Source organism: Bufo bufo, chromosome 3, assembly GCF_905171765.1.
Source record: "Bufo bufo chromosome 3, aBufBuf1.1, whole genome shotgun sequence".
Classification (NCBI taxonomy): Eukaryota; Metazoa; Chordata; class Amphibia; order Anura; family Bufonidae; genus Bufo; species Bufo bufo.
Genome location: NC_053391.1, coordinates 624,540,145 through 624,562,893, shown reverse-complemented (window position 1 = coordinate 624,562,893; position 22,749 = coordinate 624,540,145). Strand labels below are relative to the sequence as shown.

General features: G+C 42.5%; 1 protein-coding gene across 10 annotated transcripts in view; it reads left to right on the top strand.

The window, feature by feature from the left end:
• The window catches only part of NBEA (neurobeachin), a 630,876-nt gene that overhangs the window by 371,902 nt on the left and 236,225 nt on the right, over nucleotides 1-22,749 (top strand). For all 10 annotated transcript variants that reach the window (XM_040426128.1, XM_040426125.1, XM_040426127.1 and 7 more), the window contains 2 exons: nucleotides 1,238-1,346; nucleotides 12,901-13,067. In XM_040426128.1, coding sequence (XP_040282062.1) covers nucleotides 1,238-1,346; nucleotides 12,901-13,067 — 276 coding nt within the window. The remainder of the gene's footprint in view (nucleotides 1-1,237; nucleotides 1,347-12,900; nucleotides 13,068-22,749) is intronic.

Sequence of the window (22,749 nt, the reverse complement as noted above, 5' to 3'; positions counted from 1 at the left end):
TTTCCACCATTAATCTGCTCTTAATAACCTTTATAATGAGAAAGTGAAAATAGAATTTTAGAAACTTGTGGAAATTTATTAAAAAGGAAAAGCTAAAATTTCATATGGACATGCATATCCAAACCCTTTGCTATGACCGTTTCGGTTTAGTTTTGGGGCCTCCATGAGGTGGAAAGAACTGCCTGTAGAGCTCGGGGAAAGGGTTGTGTGGAGGCACAGGTCTGGAGAAGTGTACATTCTTAGTTGGAAAAAGTTGGAACAACCAGGATTCTTCCTACAGCCCTTTATCAGGGCCTTGATAAATGAGGTGACCAAGAACCCAATGGTCACTCTGGCTGAGCTCCAAAGATCCTGTGTGCAGATGGGGGAAACTTCCAGAAGGTCAACCATCACTGCAGCACTCCACTAAGCATGGCCAGAAAGAGGCATCTCCTCTGTAAAAGACAAATGAAAGTTTGTAAAAAAATAAATCTAAGAGTCTCAGACTGTGAGAAACTAGATTTTCTGGTCTGAAGAAACCAACATTGAACTTTTTGACCTGAATTCTAATTGTCATATTTGGAGGAAACCGGGCACTGCCCGATACCATCCCTACAGTAGTGGTGTTTTTTAGTAGCTGGAACAAGGAGATTGGTCAGGATTGTATAGAGATATTCTTAATTAAAACCTGATCCAGAGTGCTCTGACCCCAAGAACACAGACAACACCACTGTAATTTGAACCCAATCAAAAATCTCTGGAGAGACCTTAAAATGGCTGTCCACTGACGGTCTCCATCCAACCTGACAGAGCTTGAGAAGAATGACAGAAAATCCCCAAATCCAGATATGCATACCCAAGACCTTCATCTAAGTCTTGAGTAAAGGGTTTGAATACTTATGTCAATGCAAGATTTTAGTTTTTCCTTTTAATAAATTAGCAAGATTGTTAAAAATATTCTGTTTTCGCCTTCTGGGGGCATTGAGTGCAGCAGATTCATGGTGGAAACTAGAATTATTGTTTATTTTAGCACAAGGAGCAACATAACAAAATGTAAAAGGTGAAAGGATCTGAAGACTTTCCAAATGCATTGTGTATGTGTATATATTGTGTGTTTTGAAACTTGCACATCTTATGTAGTGTAATTGCTGTCTGATAGAGATGTGCAGTGTCCTCTGGTGACACGCATGCTTGTTTATGTGTCCTATAGTGATGGATTGTTGTCTTCTGACACTTCTCCGTGTTTTCTTTCTCGTAGACTGCTGTGCCATGCTATGAAAGATCACATAGTGCGGGTTGCTAATGAAGCAGAGTTTATTTTAAACAGACAGAGAGCGGAGGATGTGCACAAACACGCAGAGTTTGAGGTAAGCAGCGCTGATGATGAAGTCCTGCCTCTCTGCTTTCAATCAGTCAACACTTCCCCTGGAACGCCATTCCCAGGGCTCTTTTCTTTTTTATATTTTAGCAGTAGGAATGTGTGTTTAATTCAGCTCAGGCCATTTTGGAAAGCTTTGGTTAATGTCAGGCACAAGGAACTGGTTGTTATTTGCTTCCCTATCTGAAATTCATGATCATATTTGCAGCTTGGAGCAAATCCTTCACCACAAATGTGCATTTATTGCGCCGACTATTACTGAAGTCCCACAGATTCATTACAGAACCCCCCCCGCCCCATCGCTTTTACAGCCTCTCATCAGGCTAGTTTACATATTTCCAGATTGTGCTTCTTATGAGGAGGAAATTGAACAAATGTTTTCTATATGTATGGGGAAGGTGGACTTAAATTGCAATTAAAGTTGTGTTTGTCTTTCCAAGGACTTGCTGGCTAGGATCCCTGTAATCATGTGTGTGTGTGTGTGGTTAGCACTTACAGTTGACCTAAACCTGTGTAACATATGCAGGAAGGACATATCTTCAGCTGTGTATTTAGATGAAATCTACTGTTCCCTGGCAGACGCGTTTTCAGGCTGCGGAGAGGCTGACTGTAGTGCTTTTTAAATGGGGATTCCAGTTTTGACAAATAATAATAATTAATCGCATAATATTTTTTTGACCGAACCAAGCCGGGTATGGTAGCAATGTTTTTTAGTTTTTTTAATTCTGTTGACTGCTAGGGCAAGGCTTGTTTTTTGCAGGACTAGCTGTAGTTTTTGTTACCTTTTGGCTACATTCACACGAATGTATTTTGCTTCCGTGTCCGTTCAGTTGTTTTTTTGGCGGATAGGATGCAGACCCATTAATTTTAATAGGTCCGCAAAAAATGCTGACAGCACACCGTGTGATATCCGCATCCGTATGTGCGTTCCGTAGGCCCGCAAAAAAAAAATAGAACATGTCCTATTCTTGTCTGTTTTGCGGACAAGGATAGGCATTTTTACAATGGATCGTCATCCGTTTTTTTGCGAATCCGCAATATGTGGACCGCAAAACACATACGGTCGTGTGAGTGTAGCCTTTTGATCATGTTTTATTCAGTTCTTATCATTTTGATAAGAATTTGGCTACATTGAGTGGAGTTCAGAGATAAAGGCTACAGGTCGAGCTGTCAGAGCCAGCAGCTCGCTGACGGATTCAGTGAGAGACAGAAAGAAGTAATCCGTGGATGCACTGAAACAGAATTTTTTTGTAAATAATAAATTCATTTTAAAATATTGTCCCCAAAGATGTCCATAAACTTTAATACTATACAGGTCTTATAATAAACCTTATCTCTAAACTACTGAGAGGTCATAAATAGTGTTGAGCAAAGCAAGCTTCAGATGCTTCATCCGAAGTCGCTTCATTCAAAAGTTTGGAATAATACTGTACAGAGATTTGTCTCCGTACAGTATAGAATCTTACTTATTCACAAAGTGGCACGTGACTTTGTTGAATAAGGCCTCCTGCACACGACCGTTGTGTGCACCCGTGGCCGTTGTGCCGTTTTCCGTTTTTTTTTTTCGCGGACCAATTGACTTTCAATGGGTCCGTGGGAAAATCGGATAATGCACCGTTTTGCAGCCGCATCCGTGATCCGTGTTTCCTGTTCGTCAAAAAAATATGACCTATCATATTTTTTTGACGGACAACGGTTCACGGACCCATTTAAGTCAATGGGTCTGTGAAAGAACACGGATGCACACAAGATTGGCATCCGCGTCTGTGATCCGTGGCCGTAGGTTACTTTCATGCAGACGGATCCGAAGATCCGTCTGCATAAAAGCTTTTTCAGAGCTGAGTTTTCACTTTGTGAAAACTCAGAACCGACAGTATATTCTAACACAGAGGCGTTTCCATAGTGATGGGGATGCTTCTAGTTAGAATATACTACGAACTGTGTACTTGACTGCCCCCTGCTGCCTGGCAGCACCCGATCTCTTACAGGGGGCTGTGATCCGCACAATTAACCCCTCAGGTGCTGCACCTGAGGGGTTGGGGAGGACTCTCCGCTGCCACCAATGATCGGGGTTGGGGAGGAGAGGGGAGGCCGCACACTGGCCACCAATGATATTAAAACAATAGAGGGGGGGCCGGATGGGGGTGCACACTGGCCACCAATTATAATACAATAGAGGGAGGGAGGGGGGGCCGCACACTGGCCACCAATGATAATACAATAGAGGGAGGGAGGGGGGGGCGCACACTGGCCACCAATGATATTCAAACTGGGGAGGGAGGGGGGTCTGCCCCCTGCTGCCTGGCAGCCCCTGATCTCTTACAGGGGGCTATGATAAGCACAATTAACCCCTTCAGGTGCGGCACCTGAGGGGTTAATTGTGCTGATCACAGCCCCCTGTAAGAGATCAGGTGCTGCCAGGCAGCAGGCGGCAGTCATGTACACAGTTCGTAGGATATTCTAACTTGAAGCGTCCCCATCACCATGGGAACGCCTCTGTGTTAGAATATACTGTCGGATATGAGTTTCACGATCTAACTCAAATCCGTTAGTATATTCTAACATAGAGGCGTTCCCATGGTGATGGGGACGCTTCAAGTTAAAATATACTATCGGATTGGAGAAAACTCCGATCCTATGGTATATTAACTCCTGACTTTACATTGAAAGTCAATGGGGGACGGATCCGTTTGCAATTGCACCATATTGTGTCAACGTCAAACGGATCCGTCCTCATTGACTTGCATTGTAAAAGTCAGGACGGATCCGTTTGGCTCCGCACGGCCAGGCGGACACCAAAACGACTTTTTTTTCATGTCCGTGGATCCTCCAAAAATCAAGGAAGACCCACGGACGAAAAAACGGTCACGGATCACGGAAAAACGAAACCCGAAAAACGGGAAAAAACGGTCGTGTGCATGAGGCCTAACTTTGGTAATTGGTTTTTAAAGTGGAAAACAACTTTAAAACTTGAAACCGAACTCTGCTTCGTGTCCGACTAGTACCTTGGAACTAAAGCCAAGTTCGGTTTCAAGTTTTAAAGTGGTTTTCCACTTTAAATTACTGCTATTGAAGCTATTTAACGAAGTCACAGAGACGAATCTCCGTACAGTATTTTGACGTTTTGAACGAAGTCACTTTGGATGAAGCATCCGAAGCTCGATTCGCTCAACCCAATTTATGAACTCTCAGTAGTTTAGAGATAAGCTTTATTAGATGACAGGCACAAAGTGAAAGTACCAGTCACACAGAAAAACTGTTAACCCTTTGCGACAGAATGGCTCAATATTTTTGATAAAGGCCCATTTGAAAATATGATTTTTAACCATTTTTTCCTCTTTTTCTTACAAAATTGGCATCTGGAGTTCAGTTGTCTATCAGTACTTTGGAATCTCACTGAGGGCAGTATAGTATAGTGACCGACCCGACATTTTTATCTGATGGAACAGAACAACAGAAAAGTCAACGCAGATAAGAAATTAGGGTGGGTTCATATCACGTTTTTCCCATCCTTTTAACATATACATAGAACATATACCTTAAATGGATGCCTCAAACTGATGCCATACAGCAGCATCCGTTCACCATAGAGTTCCATTTAAAAACAAAAAGTATGTTTTTTTTTAACGAACTCTGCAGGATACAAGAAAGCGGTGTGCTGTGTTTTTGTATCCTTTTATTTCTAATGTTTACATGCAACAAAGGCATAAAACGTGATGTGAACCCACCCTTAGCCTTATAAGTAAAGTGCTTGTGCATGAAAATACCAGTGTACAATATGAGTGATCGATACAATAAAAATAATGACAATTCACGTCACCATTACATAAGAAATAATGTATACATTGGCCTCAGGTTCTATAGCAGAATGAGTCTTTATGTATACAAAGCTCAGAATTATAACTTTATTTTCTCCACATGCATTATCGTTGCCGTCAACCAGGACTTGGTCGAAATTTGTTAAAAATAAATAAATATCCTGATAGAATACAGCCAGGAATGATAACTAGGGGATTCGTGCCATGTGGATGTGCTGAGAAGGACATCAGAAATGTAGGATGGTGTCAGAATTCTGTAAAGGTGCCCTCCAGCTGGAAAACAGGAATGATCCGAGACTTGATGAGCTTCTTATCTCTGCTAGACAGTTCTCTGAAGCCTGCAGTTTGATGTACTGGCCCTTGTGCTTGTTGACCTACAAGAGAAGGATCGAATGAGAGGCTGGAGCTGTATTTTTCATCTTCTGTAAAGCATCTTTACATCTGTAGATATTCATTTTTCAGAAATGATCAGTTCGGAGATTAGGGGATAAATATAAGAATAATTAGAGAAGGGAACATGTAAAGAGAATGGCAAATACAAAGATCCAGAGGTAACCAGCAGAGAATTTATATTGATGGCATCAAGTAACCTAAGCGGGAATATTCCTGTGCATGAGTAATGATATATTTTGCTGTTCAATAATTTGTATTGTAAAGAAACCACATATGACAATAGGTAATCATTTTATGGGCCATGACAGCCACACAAAGTCCAGGGAATGCAGGTACAGCATGCATGCCAAGCACACTCTGCTTTTAACCCCGTCCAGGGCCATTACAGCTTTCATCGGATCCAGGGATGCAAGTACCAACATGCATGCTGAGCCCACTATATACTTCTCCTGGAGCCAAATGGCTACTGGTAGGTGCTATATAATCAGACTCAGTTTTATACTGACTTTAAAACCAGCCTCCAGGGTCTTCTTATATAGCACCTACCAGTAGCCGTTTGGCTCCAGGAGAAGTATATAGTGGGCTCAGCATGCATGTTGGTACTTGCATCCCTGGATCCGATGAAAGCTGTAATGGCACCGGACGGGGTTAAAAGCAGAGTGTGCTTGGCGTGCATGCTGACCTGCATTCCCTGGACTTTGTGTGGCTGTCATGGCCCATAACAGGTAGGAACTAGTGTTAGGGACCACTCAGAGGCGACCTTGACGTGGTGAGTGGCTTATTACGCTTTGGCCAAAATGTACACCAATGCCTCATCCAGCATCCAGCATGGAGGCAGGGCAGAGTGCTGGTTGCAGAGTGCTACTGCATTTGTATTTTGCGTTTGTATATGTATTTCGCCATAGCGATGTGCACCTGCATACAGGGTTGTGCTGACTGAATCCCCCACATTTAATCATTTTATGGGTATAATATACAGCAGGTAGAACAATAGCATGAGTAACAAATATGTATGTGAAGATGGCTGTATATAAGTGTATGTATGTATGTATGTATGTGTGTGTGTATATATATATATATATATATATATATATATATATATACACACCTAAAGAATTATTAGGAACACCTGTTCTATTTCTCATTAATGCAATTATCTAGTCAACCAATCACATGGCAGTTGCTTCAATGCATTTAGGGGGGTGGTCCTGGTCAAGAGAATCTCCTGAACTCCAAACTGAATGTCAGAATGGGAAAGAAAGGTGATTTAAGCAATTTTGAGCGTGGCATGGTTGTTGGTGCCAGACGGGCCGGTCTGAGTATTTCACAATCTGCTCAGTTACTGGGATTTTCACGCACAACCATTTCTAGGGTTTACAAAGAATGGTGTGAAAAGGGAAAAACATCCAGTATGCGGCAGTCCTGTGGGCAAAAATGCCTTGTGGATGCTAGAGGTCAGAGGAGAATGGGCCGACTGATTCAAGCTGATAGAAGAGCAACGTTGACTGGAATAACCACTCACTACAACCGAGGTATGCAGCAAAGCATTTGTGAAGCCACAACACGCACAACCTTGAGGCGGATGGGCTACAACAGCAGAAGACCCCACCGGGTACCACTCATCTCCACTACAAATAGGAAAAAGAGGCTACAATTTGCACGAGCTCACCAAAATTGGACTGTTGAAGACTGGAAAAATGTTTCTCGATTTCTGTTGAGACATTCAAATGGTAGAGTCCGAATTTGGCGTAAACAGAATGAGAACATGTATCCATCCTCTAATGGCTACTTCCAGCAGGATAATGCACCATGTCACAAAGCTCGAATCATTTCAAATTGGTTTCTTGAACATGACAATGAGTTCACTGTACTAAAATGGCCCCCACAGTCACCAGATCTCAACCCAATAGAGCATCTTTGGGATGTGGTGGAACGGGAGCTTCGTGCCCTAGATGTGCATCCCTCAAATCTCCATCAACTGCAAGATGCTATCCTATCAATATGGGACAACATTTCTAAAGATTGCTATCAGCACTTTGTTGAATCAATGCCACGTAGAATTAAGGCAGTTCTGAAGGCAAAAGGGGGTCCAACAACGTATTAGTATGGTGTTCCTAATAATTCTTTAGGTGAGTGTGAGTGTGTGTGTGTGTGTGTATATATATATATATATATATATATATATATATATATACACACTGCTTAAAAAAATTAAGGGAACACTTAAACAACATAATGTAACTCCAAGTCAATCACACTTCTGTGAAATCAAACTGTCCACTTAGGAAGCAACACTGAGTGACAATCAATTTCACATGCTGTTGTGCAAATGGGATAGACAACAGGTGGAAATTATAGGCAATTACCAAGACACCCCAAATAAAGGAGTGGTTCTGCAGGTGGTGACCACAGACCACTTCTCAGTTCCTATGCTTCCTGGCTGATGTTTTGGTCACTTTTGAATGCTGGTGGTGCTTTCACTCTAGTGGTAGCATGAGATGGAGTCTACAACCCACACAAGTGGCTCAGGTAGTGCAGCTTATCCAGGATGGCACATCAATGCGAGCTGTGGCAAGAAGGTTTGCTGTGTCTGTCAGCGTAGTGTCAAGAGCATGGAGGCCCTACCAGGAGACAGGCCAGTACATCAAGAGACGTGGAGGAGGCCGTAGGAGGGCAACAACCCAGCAGCAGGACCGCTGTATACTAATGCCTCTTAATAGTGCACAGCACTAATGCCTCTTAATAGTGCACAGCAAATGATTGATATAACCGCTGTATAGCCATGTTTTATCATAAGAAATGCTGCTTATTACATACAGTAGTCAATAGTATAGGAATGAGGAGGTGCGATTTAGTTTCACTCTACAAACCATGATTTAAATGCTATATAGTCTTTTCTCCCCCATACTAAGTCAGCACTCCTCCCCATGTGGCACAGGTGCTCTTTACTTAAATTAGCAGTAGTCTGCACAGGGTTTTAATTCCTACCACATCTCAGTTGGAGTTCCTGAGAAGCTGTGAACAGGTGATCCTTTAGCACCAGTTCACATGCGGTGCTGGATGGCGGCCGTCGCTGTTTCTGTGCTGTGCTGGTGGAGCTGTGGGATCCGAGGCCTAGGCGGCTCCGCTGTACAGCGGGGTAACTGGTTGGCTGCTGCATCCCATTGCCTGCTGGAGCAGCGTGGAGACGCTGTGGTCGCCACACGGCACTGCGCTACGGTTAGAGTAGGTTCCCACTTAACAAGAGGCAACCTTGTCGCGGTAAGTGGGCCTATGCTCTTTGACCAAACTGTATACTAATGCCTCTTAATAGTGCACAGCAAATGATTGATATAACCGCTGTATAGCCATGTTTTATCATAAGAAATGCTGCTTATTACATACAGTAGTCAATAGTATAGGAATGAGGAGGTGCGATTTAGTTTCACTCTACAAACCATGATTTGGACCGCTACCTCCGCCTTTGTGCAAGGAGGATGTGTATATATATATATATATACACTGCTCAAAAAAATAAAGGGAACACAAAAATAACACATCCTAGATCTGAGTTAATTAAATATTCTTCTGAAATACTTTGTTCTTTACATAGTTGAATGTGCTGACAACAAAATCACACAAAAATAAAAAAAATGGAAATCAAATTTTTCAACCCATGGAGGTCTGGATTTGGAGTCACACTCAAAATTAAAGTGGAAAAACACACTACAGGCTGATCCAACTTTGATGTAATGTCCTTAAAACAAGTCAAAATGAGGCTCAGTAGTGTGTGTAGCCTCCACGTGCCTGTATGACCTCCCTACAATGCCTGTGCATGCTCCTGATGAGGTGGCGGACGGCCTCCTGAGGGATCTCCTCCCAGACCTGGACTAAAGCATCTGCCAACTCCTGGACAGTCTGTGGTGCAACGTGACGTTGGTGGATAGAGCGAGACTTGATGTCCCAGATGTGCTCAATTGTATTCAGGTCTGGGGAACGGGCGGGCCAGTCCATAGCATCAATGCCTTCGTCTTGCAGGAACTGCTGACACACTCCAGCCACATGAGGTCTAGCATTGTCTTGCATTAGGAGGAACCCAGGGCCAACTGCACCAGCATATGGTCTCACAAGGGGTCTGAGGATCTCATCTCGGTACCTAATGGCAGTCAGGCTACCTCTGGCGAGCACATGGAGGGCTGTGCGGCCCTCCAAAGAAATGCCACCCCACACCATTACTGACCCAATGCCAAACCGGTCATGCTGGAGGATGTTGCAGGCAGCAGAACGTTCTCCACGGCGTCTTGAGACTCTGTCACGTCTGTCACGTGCTCAGTGTGAACCTGCTTTCATCTGTGAAGAGCACAGGGCGCCAGTGGCGAATTTGCCAATCTTGGGGTTCTCTGGCAAATGCCAAACGTCCTGCACGGTGTTGGGCTGTAAGCCCAACCTCCACCTGTGGACGTCAGGCCCTCATATCACCCTCATGGAGTCTGTTTCTGACTGTTTGAGCAGACACATGCACATTTGTGGCCTGCTGGAGGTCATTTTGCAGGGCTCTGGCTCCTCCTGTTCCTCCTTGCACAAAGGCGGAGGTAGCGGTCCTGCTGCTGGGTTGTTGCCCTCCTACGGCCGCCTCCACGTCTCCTGATGTACTGGCCTGTCTCCTGGTAGCGCCTCCATGCTCTGGACACTACGCTGAAAGACACAGCAAACCTTCTTGCCACAGCTCGCATTGATGTGCCATCCTGGATAAGCTGCACTACCTGAGCCACTTGTGTGGGTTGTAGACTCCGTCTCATGCTACCACTAGAGTGAAAGCACCGCCAGCATTCAAAAGTGACCAAAACATCAGCCAGGAAGCATAGGAACTGAGAAGTGGTCTGTGGTCACCACCTGCAGAACCATTCCTTTATTGGGGGTGTCTTGCTAATTGCCTATAATTTCCACCTGTTGTCTATCCCATTTGCACAACAGCATGTGAAATTGATTGTCACTCAGTGTTGCTTCCTAAGTGGACAGTTTGATTTCACAGAAGTGTGATTGACTTGGAGTTACATTGTGCTGTTTAAGTGTTATCTTTTTTTTTTTTGAGCAGTGTACATTAAAGGGGTCCTCCAGTTATTTAAAAAGAAATAATAAATCTAAAATGTTATAAAATACTGCGAGGTCATTCTCACCTTGCCGATCAGGTTCTGATGCTTTCCAGGTCACCCGTCAGTCTCTAGTTCCTTTTCTCTCAGAAAGTGACTGTTGCAGCCAAATCCCTGGATAACCCCTTTCAACCAGAACTTCCTGGGCTTCAGTGTAAAATGTGTAACGCCCCCACCCCAGCTTCCATATGTTATACCAGTGTCTTTTTATGTGTTAGAAAGGCCTTTGAGCCCCTTTAGACACCAGGCCACTGGGGCAACTGCAACCTCTGCACCTTCTATGGCTATGTACCTGCTTTGAACTGGCCTTTTTTTCAGCAGCGCTCCATAGGCTGTCTATTAATGAATGGTGATTGCGTGAACAGCGTAGCTACAACAATTCATTCTCTACAATGAGGGTCAGTGGAACAAGCGGTACGGAAAGTGTGGTCCAAATCTCAAACTCTCTTCATTTAGGGAGCATTCACATGACCATATGTATTTTGTGGTCGTCAAAATGCAGATTCTCAAAACACACGGAGGACATCCATATTGCGTCGTCATTATTTTTTTTGTGTGCCCCCATTGTAACAATGTCTATTGTTGTCTGCAAAAGAGACAAGAATAGGACATGTTCTATCTTTTTTGCAGGGCTGTGGAACAGACATACGGATGCGGACAGCACACTGTGTGCTGTGCAAATTTTTTGCATCCCCATTGAAATGAACGGGTCCACATCCAATCCTCAAAAATACAGTTGTGTGAATGGGGTCTTACATGGTAAAAAATATCAAGGCACTGTAACCCACTCAGATACTGGATATTAGTGTGAATCATTCTGTCCACTCAATGAGCAAACTGTTAATATTCATTACCGCATCAGTCATAGTGAGGCATGATAATTTAATCTTACAGTCCAATTAGAGGATGAAATATTAGCCTCATTACCAGGGCAGACCATTGAGCTAATTGCTTATTTTCTTTGGGTATGTTTGATAACGGATTAACCCCCTTTTTTTCTTTTTGTTGAAATACACATTCTCCTTTCATATCATTATTAGAATTTGCGCTATGGTTTAAAATAAAATATTACTCCCAACAACAAAAAAATTTGTTCCAATACTATTTTATCAATAACATTTTTAAGAAGCCTGAAAAAATATATAAACGGTGCATGCGAAGAATAAGAAAAAAATGTTGTCTTGTACATAGCATTCGGTCAGATGACTGCTTTCATTTTCCCAATATTCTGTGATTGGCTGACCCTTGCATTCACTGGTTATATTCACACGTAGCAGCTGAGCTGCGGTGTCAAATGCAGTTTCGCAATGGCTTTCAATACCGTTAGGGTTGCATTTCACCTGAAAAGACTGTAGCTTCACTGAAAACAGCGACAAAACTGCATGCGCTTTTCTGACACGGTTTTTAACTATGCCTTAACAGCTGCCTGTGAATATAACCTTACAGTGTGGTTTCCATATTGCAAGTGCTCATTGACATCATATCGATTACATCTGTTCTCCCAAAGAAATATGTCAGATGTATGTTAACTTTCCAAGTGTACAAAGTTGTACTACTGATAAGCTTCTTCCAGGATAGGAAAACTTTAAGGGATTTTCCAGGACTTAGATATTGATGGCAGTCCTCCAGAATGGGTCCTCAGATCTAGGAAACAATACAGTGGATGGAAGGCTCCATCCAATGTGTGGTCTTCTGGAGCCGGCTCAGCTGTCATGAGTGGGAGGTGTGCTGCCGTAGACTGCCACTTCCACTACACAGTGGATGACACCTTGAGCTTCTGGCTTCATCCACGGTATAGTTTTCAGCTGCCCGAAACAGCTGATTGGTGGTGGTGCTGGGACGTCCATTGATCTGGTATTGATGTCCTATCCTAAGGACAGGACATCAATATCTAAGTAGTGGAAAACTCCATTAAAATGAAGCATCAGAAAATGAGGCATCTTGTGACCTGACCGTTCTACCATTTTATGCCTGGTCATCACGGGGGCACTGAAGGGTTTCAGTAAACGTAACATCATGTAATGGGTAGAGGTTTTACTGTTTAATGTTGGTTTTCTTTAATGTTCCTTTTAGTATTATTTTTTACATTTGTTTACTGCCTGCAACAAAAATTCATGACCTATAATATGGTCAGACCCTCTGATGACTCTGTCAGACACCGACACGATCACCAGTTAATAATATATGTATTTTTTCCTTAAAGTCACAATGTGCACAGTACGCTGCTGATAGGAGAGAAGAGGAAAAGATGTGTGATCATCTCATCAGTGCTGCCAAACATAGGGACCATGTGACGGCCAACCAGCTGAAGCAGAAGATCCTCAACATCCTGACCAATAAGCATGGTGCGTGGGGAGCCATATCTCAGAGGTAAGACACATTGACTAGCTACAAATATCCATTTGCCCTGATGAGGTTTATGTTGTCCACTATTACATCCGGGGCACCATTGTTGTGTGGTCTTGTATCCTAATTTTAATATCCCCTTTGAATTAATAGAATTTTGGGAATAGTAATGAAAAGTTCAGGATGATTGGATACGTAATAGCAATAATTGTGTAAAGCCTCATGCACACGTCCGTGAAACACGGACCGTGAGATACCAGCCTGGATTCCTGCTGAGTGCAGGAGCGCACGGCGTCATTGCTTGCTATGACGCCGTGCGCCCGCTGCTGTACAGTAATACACTCAGATTATTTATGCGAGTGTATTACTGTACTGCAGCGGCGGCACGAAGCGCATGGCGTCATAGCAACCAATGACGCTGTGCGCTCCTGCACTCAGCAGGAATCCAGGCCGGTATCTCAAGGTCCGTGTTCCACGGACGTGTGCATGAGGCTTAATAGTCTGTGATCTATGAGACTTTCCGGTTAATGGGAACCTGTCATTCGATCATGCAACAGAATTTTCATAGAGCAGGAAATGTGTTAAAGATCAGGAGGAGCTGAGCAAATTCACATGTAGTTTTGTGGGAAAATATTCAGTATAATATCTATCTTATTTAATGAAATCTGTGCTTAAGAGTCCAGTGGGCGGTCCTACTCCTGATGGCTCTGTGTGCAGGCTCATAAATGAAAGGTTTCAGTCACTGGACTTCTAATCGTAGATGACCAGAAATTTAGATCATTACATTTTAAAGTGGTTTTCCAGGAGTTGAATACTGATGTGCTATCCTCAGGATCGGTGAGAGTCCGTCTCCCTGCAGTGACCTCTTCAGAAACAGACAGTCAACTGTTTGGAGAGGTTTCGACGCTCCGGTGAGTGCGAGGGCCTCTTCTTGGCCAAGTGATGTCAAGGCGCAGCTTAGCCTCATTCAAGTAAACAAGCTTGAGCTGCAATACCAACCAATGCCACTGTACAATGTATAGCGCTGTGTGGAGGCTGCAGTGCTCACCAGGGTGCTGCAACCTCTTCAAACACCTGATCGGTGGTGGTCCTGGGTGTTGGACCCTCTCTATCAGATATTGATAACCTGTCCTGAAGGAAGGACCCCAAAAAAACTTTTAAGTCATACTAAATCTCTTAAGACAAATATATATATATATATATATATATATAAAGAGAAAAATGGCTGCACTGGCTCCAAAGGGAAAGGCGGGTGCACGTCCCAAAGGGAATGGATTAGTTTCCCTGATAGATAAATTCAGAAAAATGAGCGGCACTCCAAAGGATAAAAGCAGTGAACCCTTTATTCACACCGGTGGTGAATAAAGGGTTCACTGCTTTTATCCTTTGGAGTGCCGCTCATTTTTCTGAATTTATATATATATATATATATATATATATATATATATATATCCAACAAAGAAAAAACAGCAGCACTATATGGTGAATCCTGGTGCAAGTTCCTCAGACTACTGGCAAAGTAGTCATCAATGGTGGTAGTTCTCCAAAAAAGAGGCAATGTAAATGGTGAAACGACCCGCTTTATTCCCCTCTGCAACGTTTCAACTGCTCATTGCAGTCTTTATCAAGCATACAAGCTGGTGCCAAAACATCCACATTTATACCCACAATCCCTTGTGAGTCAATTAGTGATAATGACATAATCAAATATCCAAAATGTTATAAAATACATAATCAAGTGTAAAAATAATATAGAAGATACAAAACATGTAATCAAATCAGTGACATGACAACTTGTGATACATCTCGTGTTACTATGATTCAAAAATCACATACTTCGTTGCATATTCGCTTAAAGTGCCATGTGCATTCATCAGTGTGATCACCTGTGTGTATTTAGATGACCGGTCAATCGGCCACATAAATTATATAAGAGACAACTTACACAGCAGTGTACTTGGATGGCGCTCATCTCGGCGTCCCCGGTCTGTCTATGCGCATGCCCGGTAACCAGTACACACTAGGTCACGCGACCCGTCACCTGACCACGTGTGATCAGTGACGTCAGTCGCGAGGCGTGCACCGGGAACCCGACTCCACCATAGGTGCACGTGACGAACCAGGAAGAGGCGCTCCAGCTACCAGGCCACCAGGTCACGTGACACCGTCACATGAACCGTAACCCGGAAAGCGTCCCAAAAGCCGGCAAGTCACAGCCACCCAGGGCGAACAGGGCACCGCTAAAGCCAGACCTGAAAGGGAAAAATCACATGTGGGGCATGATGAGGTAGTCTAGTGCTGTTATACACATCATGAAGCGATAATACTGAAAGAATGGGATATCAAGCCGTCTATATAGGAAGAAATGGAGTCATAAGTTCCCATAAGGAAACAATGTCTCTGTATAGATAAAGGATAATAGGAAAGAGGGTGTAGTTTATGCGGTTATGCCACATTAGTGACCATCACCGCACACCAATTATGGCACCAAGGTGTCAAGTGCGGTCAGCGCCCAACATCCTCAGAGCCAAGGTCCACCCTTATTCCTCCTCATGAAACTGTAAGTGACAATCTTCCATTCACGACTTATCCACAATGCATTTATCTTGATTTATAAATTATAATTCCAACAAGGCTCCCTATCATGGGACTAAAAACACTGTAGATGGCCGCCATCGTTTTCCACTGCTGTCATGAACTTGAAAAAATCTATCAGATCTGATAAAATCTGAAATAAAAAGAAGAAAAGAACATGATAAGTAAAATATTTGACACCATAGGTGATCACACTACCAGAGTACCGAATACATAAGCCTAATCCACAGGATGAAAGGATCCCAAAAGCATATTACATTAGATTCCATTTGAATTCGACATTCAGGCCCTGTGGTTTGAGGGTCTGAAGACGATATATCCAACGCAGTTCCCTTTGTTTAAGGGTAAAGGTGCGATCACCACCTCGTCTGGCCCTTGGAACTTGGTCAATAATCATGCATTTTAGGTCTCTTTCAGTGTGACCGTACTCAACAAAATGTTTAGGAACCGGCAAATCTGTTCTTTTGCGCCTGATGGAAAAGCGATGATTGTTTAGTCGTGTTTTCATGTCACATGTGGTCTCCCCCACATAGAGGAGACCACATGGACATTGCAGTACATATATGACAAAAGAGCTGTCACAAGTCAGATAATAACGAATATCATACTGTGATCCCATACCTGGGAAATGTATATATAATTTTTTTTTTTATAATTATCACTTTACTCAGATCCTCCTGCTGTATACTTATGCAACTCAGCAACGTACTCGCTTGTCATCAACCCTTTGCTTACATCTTTCAGCGGCCTTTTACCTACTTTAAATACATTTCTCTGTCATGAGCTGAGATTTTTATTTTCCACTCTAATATTATAAACTTATGTTTGATTTGTACGACATTTTATTGACTTTGCATATGTGAGCTATATCTTTGTATTTTTACATCTGATACAAGGTTTATTAAGGACAAGAAGGGAATGTCAAAGCAAGCATTGTACATGTACAGACAAGCGAGTTTCACTGTTGGAGGGGGTAGGAGAAACACATGTGGCACATGCCGAAAATCTTAACTGTGGGACACGGTCATTTTAGACAAAGACAGAGAATGCTCATAAATCACGTCCCGATATGAGGGGCACACGATAAGACTTTATAAATTAGAGCCGCTCCCTAATATACATCTTGAACACCCCTCTCTCAGCTCTGGTCCCTCACCATTGCTGTGGACCACAGATGGTAATTGATAGGATCTTGTGATCTAAAGTAAAAGCAGCTTTCTGTTGGCTGCTGTGCATGGGCTGGCAAACCTAGACTTACCTGGTATTGTTCTTATTAAGTATTCCTATAAGTCTATAAACTGGCACAGCATAAACAAAGGTCTGAAAGCCTATAATGGGATCCTCGTCTTCGGGTGTTTTTGATGAATTTCAGGTGAACTCGCTACAATATGTATTTTTATAGCCGTGTTAAGAGGCATCTGTTTTCATACGGTTGAGCTGTAACATTCCTTTAAAGGTTCCGCATTCTGTGACGAATTACTTTGAAAAATCAAATTTAAAAAAAACACACCGGTAATAAAGTCCAGATGAGATTTTCCAGAAGTAAATTGAAATGTTTCTGCTTTGTGGTCTTCTATCTGTACCTAAAGACTGCCACTAGTGCACAAAGCAAATCAGTCAGAGGTTTGATGTGCCCCCAATTAAGACTCCAAAGCCACCAACTCACAAACCAATTTTACAGGAATTGGTGAAAGAAAATTTGTCTGCATAAAATTGATCAGTTATGGATCTAATATGCCCTATACATGATGTTTATATAGATGTTTTTTTTTTAATACTTTCTGTATAAACAGTATTTTCTTTAGTAATTAGTATATCTAAAGCACAGTTAACCCTAAACATATACTAATAAATCCATTCTATGCTTAATGAAGTGTATTTACAACCAATTTCCTGGGGTTTATGCTGGCCAATATTTGAGTTTCAATTGTACAGGTAAAAAAGTTAATTACATGGAAGGTAAAAGGCAATTGCCATCCCCCCCAGTTCCATCTGACTTTACCAAGACAGTCACAACTGAAATATTTACAGAACGTTTAATGAGTTGTCATATTACAACAACTAATCCTATATGCACAGAATATGTGTCTGATCGGCAGGGGTCCAACCGTGGGGCGCATGCAAGTCCTCTACTTCATTCAGATGGGCCCCCATTCTCGTAATCAGCAGGGGCCCTAGAGGATGGACCCACACCAATCAGACACTTATGATGGACCCACACCAATCGGACACTTATGATGGACCCACACCAATCGGACACTTATGATGGACCCACACCAATCGGACACTTATGATGGACCCACACCAATCGGACACTTGTGATGGACCCACACCAATTGGACACTTGTGATGGACCCACATTAATTGGACACTTATAAGCCGTTGTAAAGGGCCAACCCCTTTAATGCCTGGATCAGAATTTATTGTAGCCTGCCTGTCCCCCGATGATCTATTTGTCCTGTAGTGCTTTTTAGAGGAAATCCATTTTTTTGTGCTACTAGAAGAGGTACTGTACCTCCTGGCTTTCATATTGCAGAAAGAATTTAGCATTTTAAAATTCAACATTGAAACTTGTTTTCTTTCAGAAAACTAGAAGTCAGAGTACAACGGGGCCTATATTGTTGTTGGGTCCTGTTTATATTGGTGAAGTTGATTAACAATTATCTAATACTTTTGTCCTGCTTAAATTGGCCACATAGTCAAAGTGGAAGGGAGCTCCACTAATTTTACCCGTATAATATCTATAAGCAGCTTTTAGAAGCTACAATTTTCATATGAAAGAACTGCTATATACCTCCATATGCATGCCCTCAATGAACCGCGTAAACAAAATCTTTCGGCTCCATGTAAAACGAATCCAAAATACGATCATATTTGTGAAGCATAGCAATAAAAAGAGGAGTCTGCTAAAAGAAGCTGAAGTACAGCAAAGGAAATTGGGTTTCCAGCTAGCCTCTCTACCAGAATAGTTTCTACTTAAAGGGACTCTATCAGCAATATTAACCGTGCTAAACTGCTGACAGCACTAGGTAGGAGTTGGTGAGAGGAGTACAAACATACCTTTTGTGGAGTGTTTATCTGCAGGAGTAGTGAAAATATGAAGTTTTAGTCTGCCAGATTCTGCTATAGTGGTCTGCTTGCCAGATGCTACAGCCCACACTCGGAGCTAGGAGGAGGGGCTGTGAAGCATCTCAATGTAGATTACATTTCACAGTGAAGTTCCGCCTCCTGGACACTTGCAGGAGCAGAATCTGGCAGAATAAAACTTCATATTCACACTACCCAATGATAAAAGCAAGAACGATAGGTTTGTACTGATGTCTCCAGCCTCTGCCTAGCGCTGTCAGCAGTTTTGCATGGTCAAGACTGCCGAACTCTTCCCTTTAAGCTATTCCAATTTTAACATTGTTAGAGAATTTCACGTGAATGGGACAAGCTGCAGTACCTTGCACGGCTATTACTGAGTAGACCGCATGCAGTATAAATAATGAGGAGGCCACAGAGATCCCGAGGTGCAGCGTCCCTTCAAAAAGCTAATCGGGATGGGTGTCGAGAGCTGGAACCCCACCAATCTGATACGGTTTGGCCATTTATATTATGAACCTGCAAATGTCCTTTAAGGGGTTATTTGATGAGTCTCCTGTGTTCTCCCTGTCTTCCCATGTATAATATACATAAAATTATAAAGGTGTTGTATAACATATATGATGGAATTAATCATATATCCATCTAGTTTGTATACATGACTAACACGTCAATGGTTTCAGATGTGGTTCTTTGTATTTTGTTTTTAGAGACATTAACCCCTTGGCTTCCCAGGCTGATCTCTACCCTTCACAGCTCTCAAGTTTGATTAATGATCTGTGTTCAGAATCCAGCCTGCAAGTAATGAGTTATTTGTCGGTCATCACACAGGGGCTGTCTGAAGACATAGACTGGGTATGCAACCATTGTATCTCACCGTACAGGCAGCCCGGCTGATGTGGAGGACATGCAGGGATTAACTGCACAATTTATTAGTGATCATGACCCATTAGTCTGTGTCATTTTACTGACAGTGTTAAATCACGCTCTCTCATATAATGCCGGTTTTGCAATTCTTTTTCTGGCATGCCTGCCATAACCAAGCCAGAAGGGAAATAATAGATTGGAGTAAAGAGTAATGACCCTAGTTAAGTGGGTGGCATGTGTGTGGTTAGTCGTATAACACTTCCTGCGCTTTAGTGGCCGAGGTTGTGGTTTCTGTTCTGTTTTAATTCACTTATTGAAAAAAAGATCTAAATCTGAAGGCTTGAAAATTGAATGATTGCTCTGAATGGTGCACCTAAACTCCAACTGCAAGAGCAGCCAGGAATGACCACATGTAACCTGTCCATACTGATTTCTCTGATATTCTCTTAAAGTATTCCTCCTGTTCCACAGTGCTGAAATTAGACTGCCAGCATTTACATTACCCCTAGTCCTCAGCGATGTATCCTCAGTCCTATGATGTATGATGGGAAATATGGAGGTAACCCTTACGATCGCTGTGATCAAATACAAACCCTATGCAGATGTTGTCCTTGGTCAGAATGGAACCTAGAACCTAACCACTGCTCCACCTGTCCAATCTTCTGTTGCCCTGTCCATGCAGAAGTATAGGATGCAATACTGGCAGATCGGGCGGTAGCAGGAGAGGCTTTGGGCATACTGCAATTGGCTCAGTAACTGTACGTCTTGCTGTACTGATTTGTCTCTCCTACATCAAACTTAAAGGGGTTGTGCTATCATTGATGTAAAAAAATGAAAATTGGACATCATATAGTACATGACAATCTCGTTCTGTAAAAAACTTAGGCTGGATTCACATCACATTTTATACCTCTGCTTGACGTGTACGTTACAAAAAAAAGGATACAAAAACTCAGCATGCCACGTTCTTGTATCCTGCACAGTCCGGTAAAAAAAAAAAGTATGTTTTTTTTTACAATGAGAAAAAAATGTATACTTTTTTTTTTGCATAAGTTAAACAGATGGGAAAAACATGATGTGAACCCATCCTTGGAACCAGCCCTGTACTTCACAGGGAACCAGAGATCTCCCCATTTATTGCTCCAATTTCTGTGCAAGATTTATTTCAGGCTGGCAGCTCAGGGGGCGTGTCCTTTCTGTGTGTGGGGGCGGGGAGGGATCATTTCTCCTGCAGCTCTCTCCCTGTAACTGTCACAGCTTCTTACAGAACATATAGCTGGTGACAGTTGACAATTTAAACTGAACATGTGCCACCACCTCATTGAGTTGGACGCTGTACAGATACATTTTATTGAATAGCTCAGTGTCGATACTACATTTTAATTATAATATGCAATTACAAAAGTATTCAGATCCAGGTGCTGGTTTGAAAAATTTAGAATATTTTATGCGGTAGAACCCCTTTAAAGGGTTGTCCCATCTTTCCATTTCCACCATGAGATGGGACTAATCGGCAGTCACACATGGCCAGGCTTGCTCCGGGAGTTACGGAAGCAACAATAGGTGTTACAGAAGCAGTGGTTCATCGGCCTGCTCGGCTGTTTCTGTAAGCCAAGCGACCTAGGCCCAGCACTCAGTCTCATCTCCGTGTGGAAATGGTGAGATGGGACAACCCCTTAAAACTTCTTGAGGGAAACAAAGCATGTAGCAACTCTGGAAGAAGGATTTAAATGGGAATTACCATCTCAGGCATTCATGGCTGAGATTGGAGTACCCACTGTAAGTGATGGCTAGAGGTGGCAAGTGTTAAGGAAACGGCCAAGCCTCAGAAGTGAAGAGGCTTTATGGAAACTGCATAACACAACGAGCTAGATCTTTTCATAGCTCCTAATCAGTTTGTGTGAGTTACAGAAACGGGGAAGGCCAACTACCTCTGACCACTGCACAAGGCTGGTATTCCGATCTCAGCCTTGAATGGAAATGGCCATTTAAGTTCTCCAAACATGAATCTAAGACCTCTGTTGCCCACTCCATCCTAATAGTTTATATCAGGTGAAATAATTACATCTCTAGCCACATTGCGTATTATTTTGCTTCTCAACGAGAACTCCTTGCCGCCATCTCATACTTGTTAATGTCTCCTATAATTCCTTATCCTTAATACCGATGAAGTATTAATTGTAGTCAATCATAAAATCAGTATTTATGTATTAAGATGACAAGTGTATTCTCTGAGAGATCATGAAATATTCAATGATGAAAGATCCTTTATAGATGAATGGCGTGGAATGATTTGTTTGGTAAAACAATGGAAAGATGCACATATGGTCCCGAAAGTGGAATCCTCTGCATCAGACAGAATTGAACATATGGTCATCATTGATTCAAGTAATAAATGCCAACAGCATAAAACAAAGCTTTCTTGATTTAATAAAAAAATCCTTAATTTGTACCATGTAAGCCTGTGCATATATTGGATATTGGAGCTATTGGGGTGCTCACTCCTCATCCATGTCATTTGCATGAGATTGCAGGGACCAATGAATAGAATTCTTGAAGACTGGCATAGTTTAGCGAATTTATTGGCTTCCCTTGCATGAATATTAATTGTAGTATTTTTTAACTCCCTCCAGTCATGTGAATTCTTCCCATTGAAATGAAAATACAAGATCTGACCATACATTTTAGCCATCTCTCCCCACCCCCATACACATGCACACGTTGCTCAGCCAAATGTGCATGTGTTCTTATTAGAGAGAGTGTAGACTATTTCTACCATACTCCTTTGGTAGTGGCTTATTCTCCTTGAGAACATAGGATTAGGAAAATTGCATGGGGAGAAGGGAGTAAGCTGCTGCCAGATATCTCTTGTTGCAGCTTATCTCTCCGGAAATAAGAAGATCAAGCATGTTGAAGTCCAACTGACCTATCCTTCTTTCTCCTTGCATCCTCTGTTGGGGGAGAGTTTGGGATGTCCCCATACAGATTAGTTGGTTGTCCAGTCCTACCGAAGTCTCCTGGCGTTTCCAAAATTAATGTAATGCCAACTTTAGCCTTTTAAGTAGCTGATGGAAATGTTTAACAATTGTAGACCAGGTGCACCTCAATATCATCGACTTTTGGTAGATTTGGCTCTGCTATCACAGATAGGATCACAGGA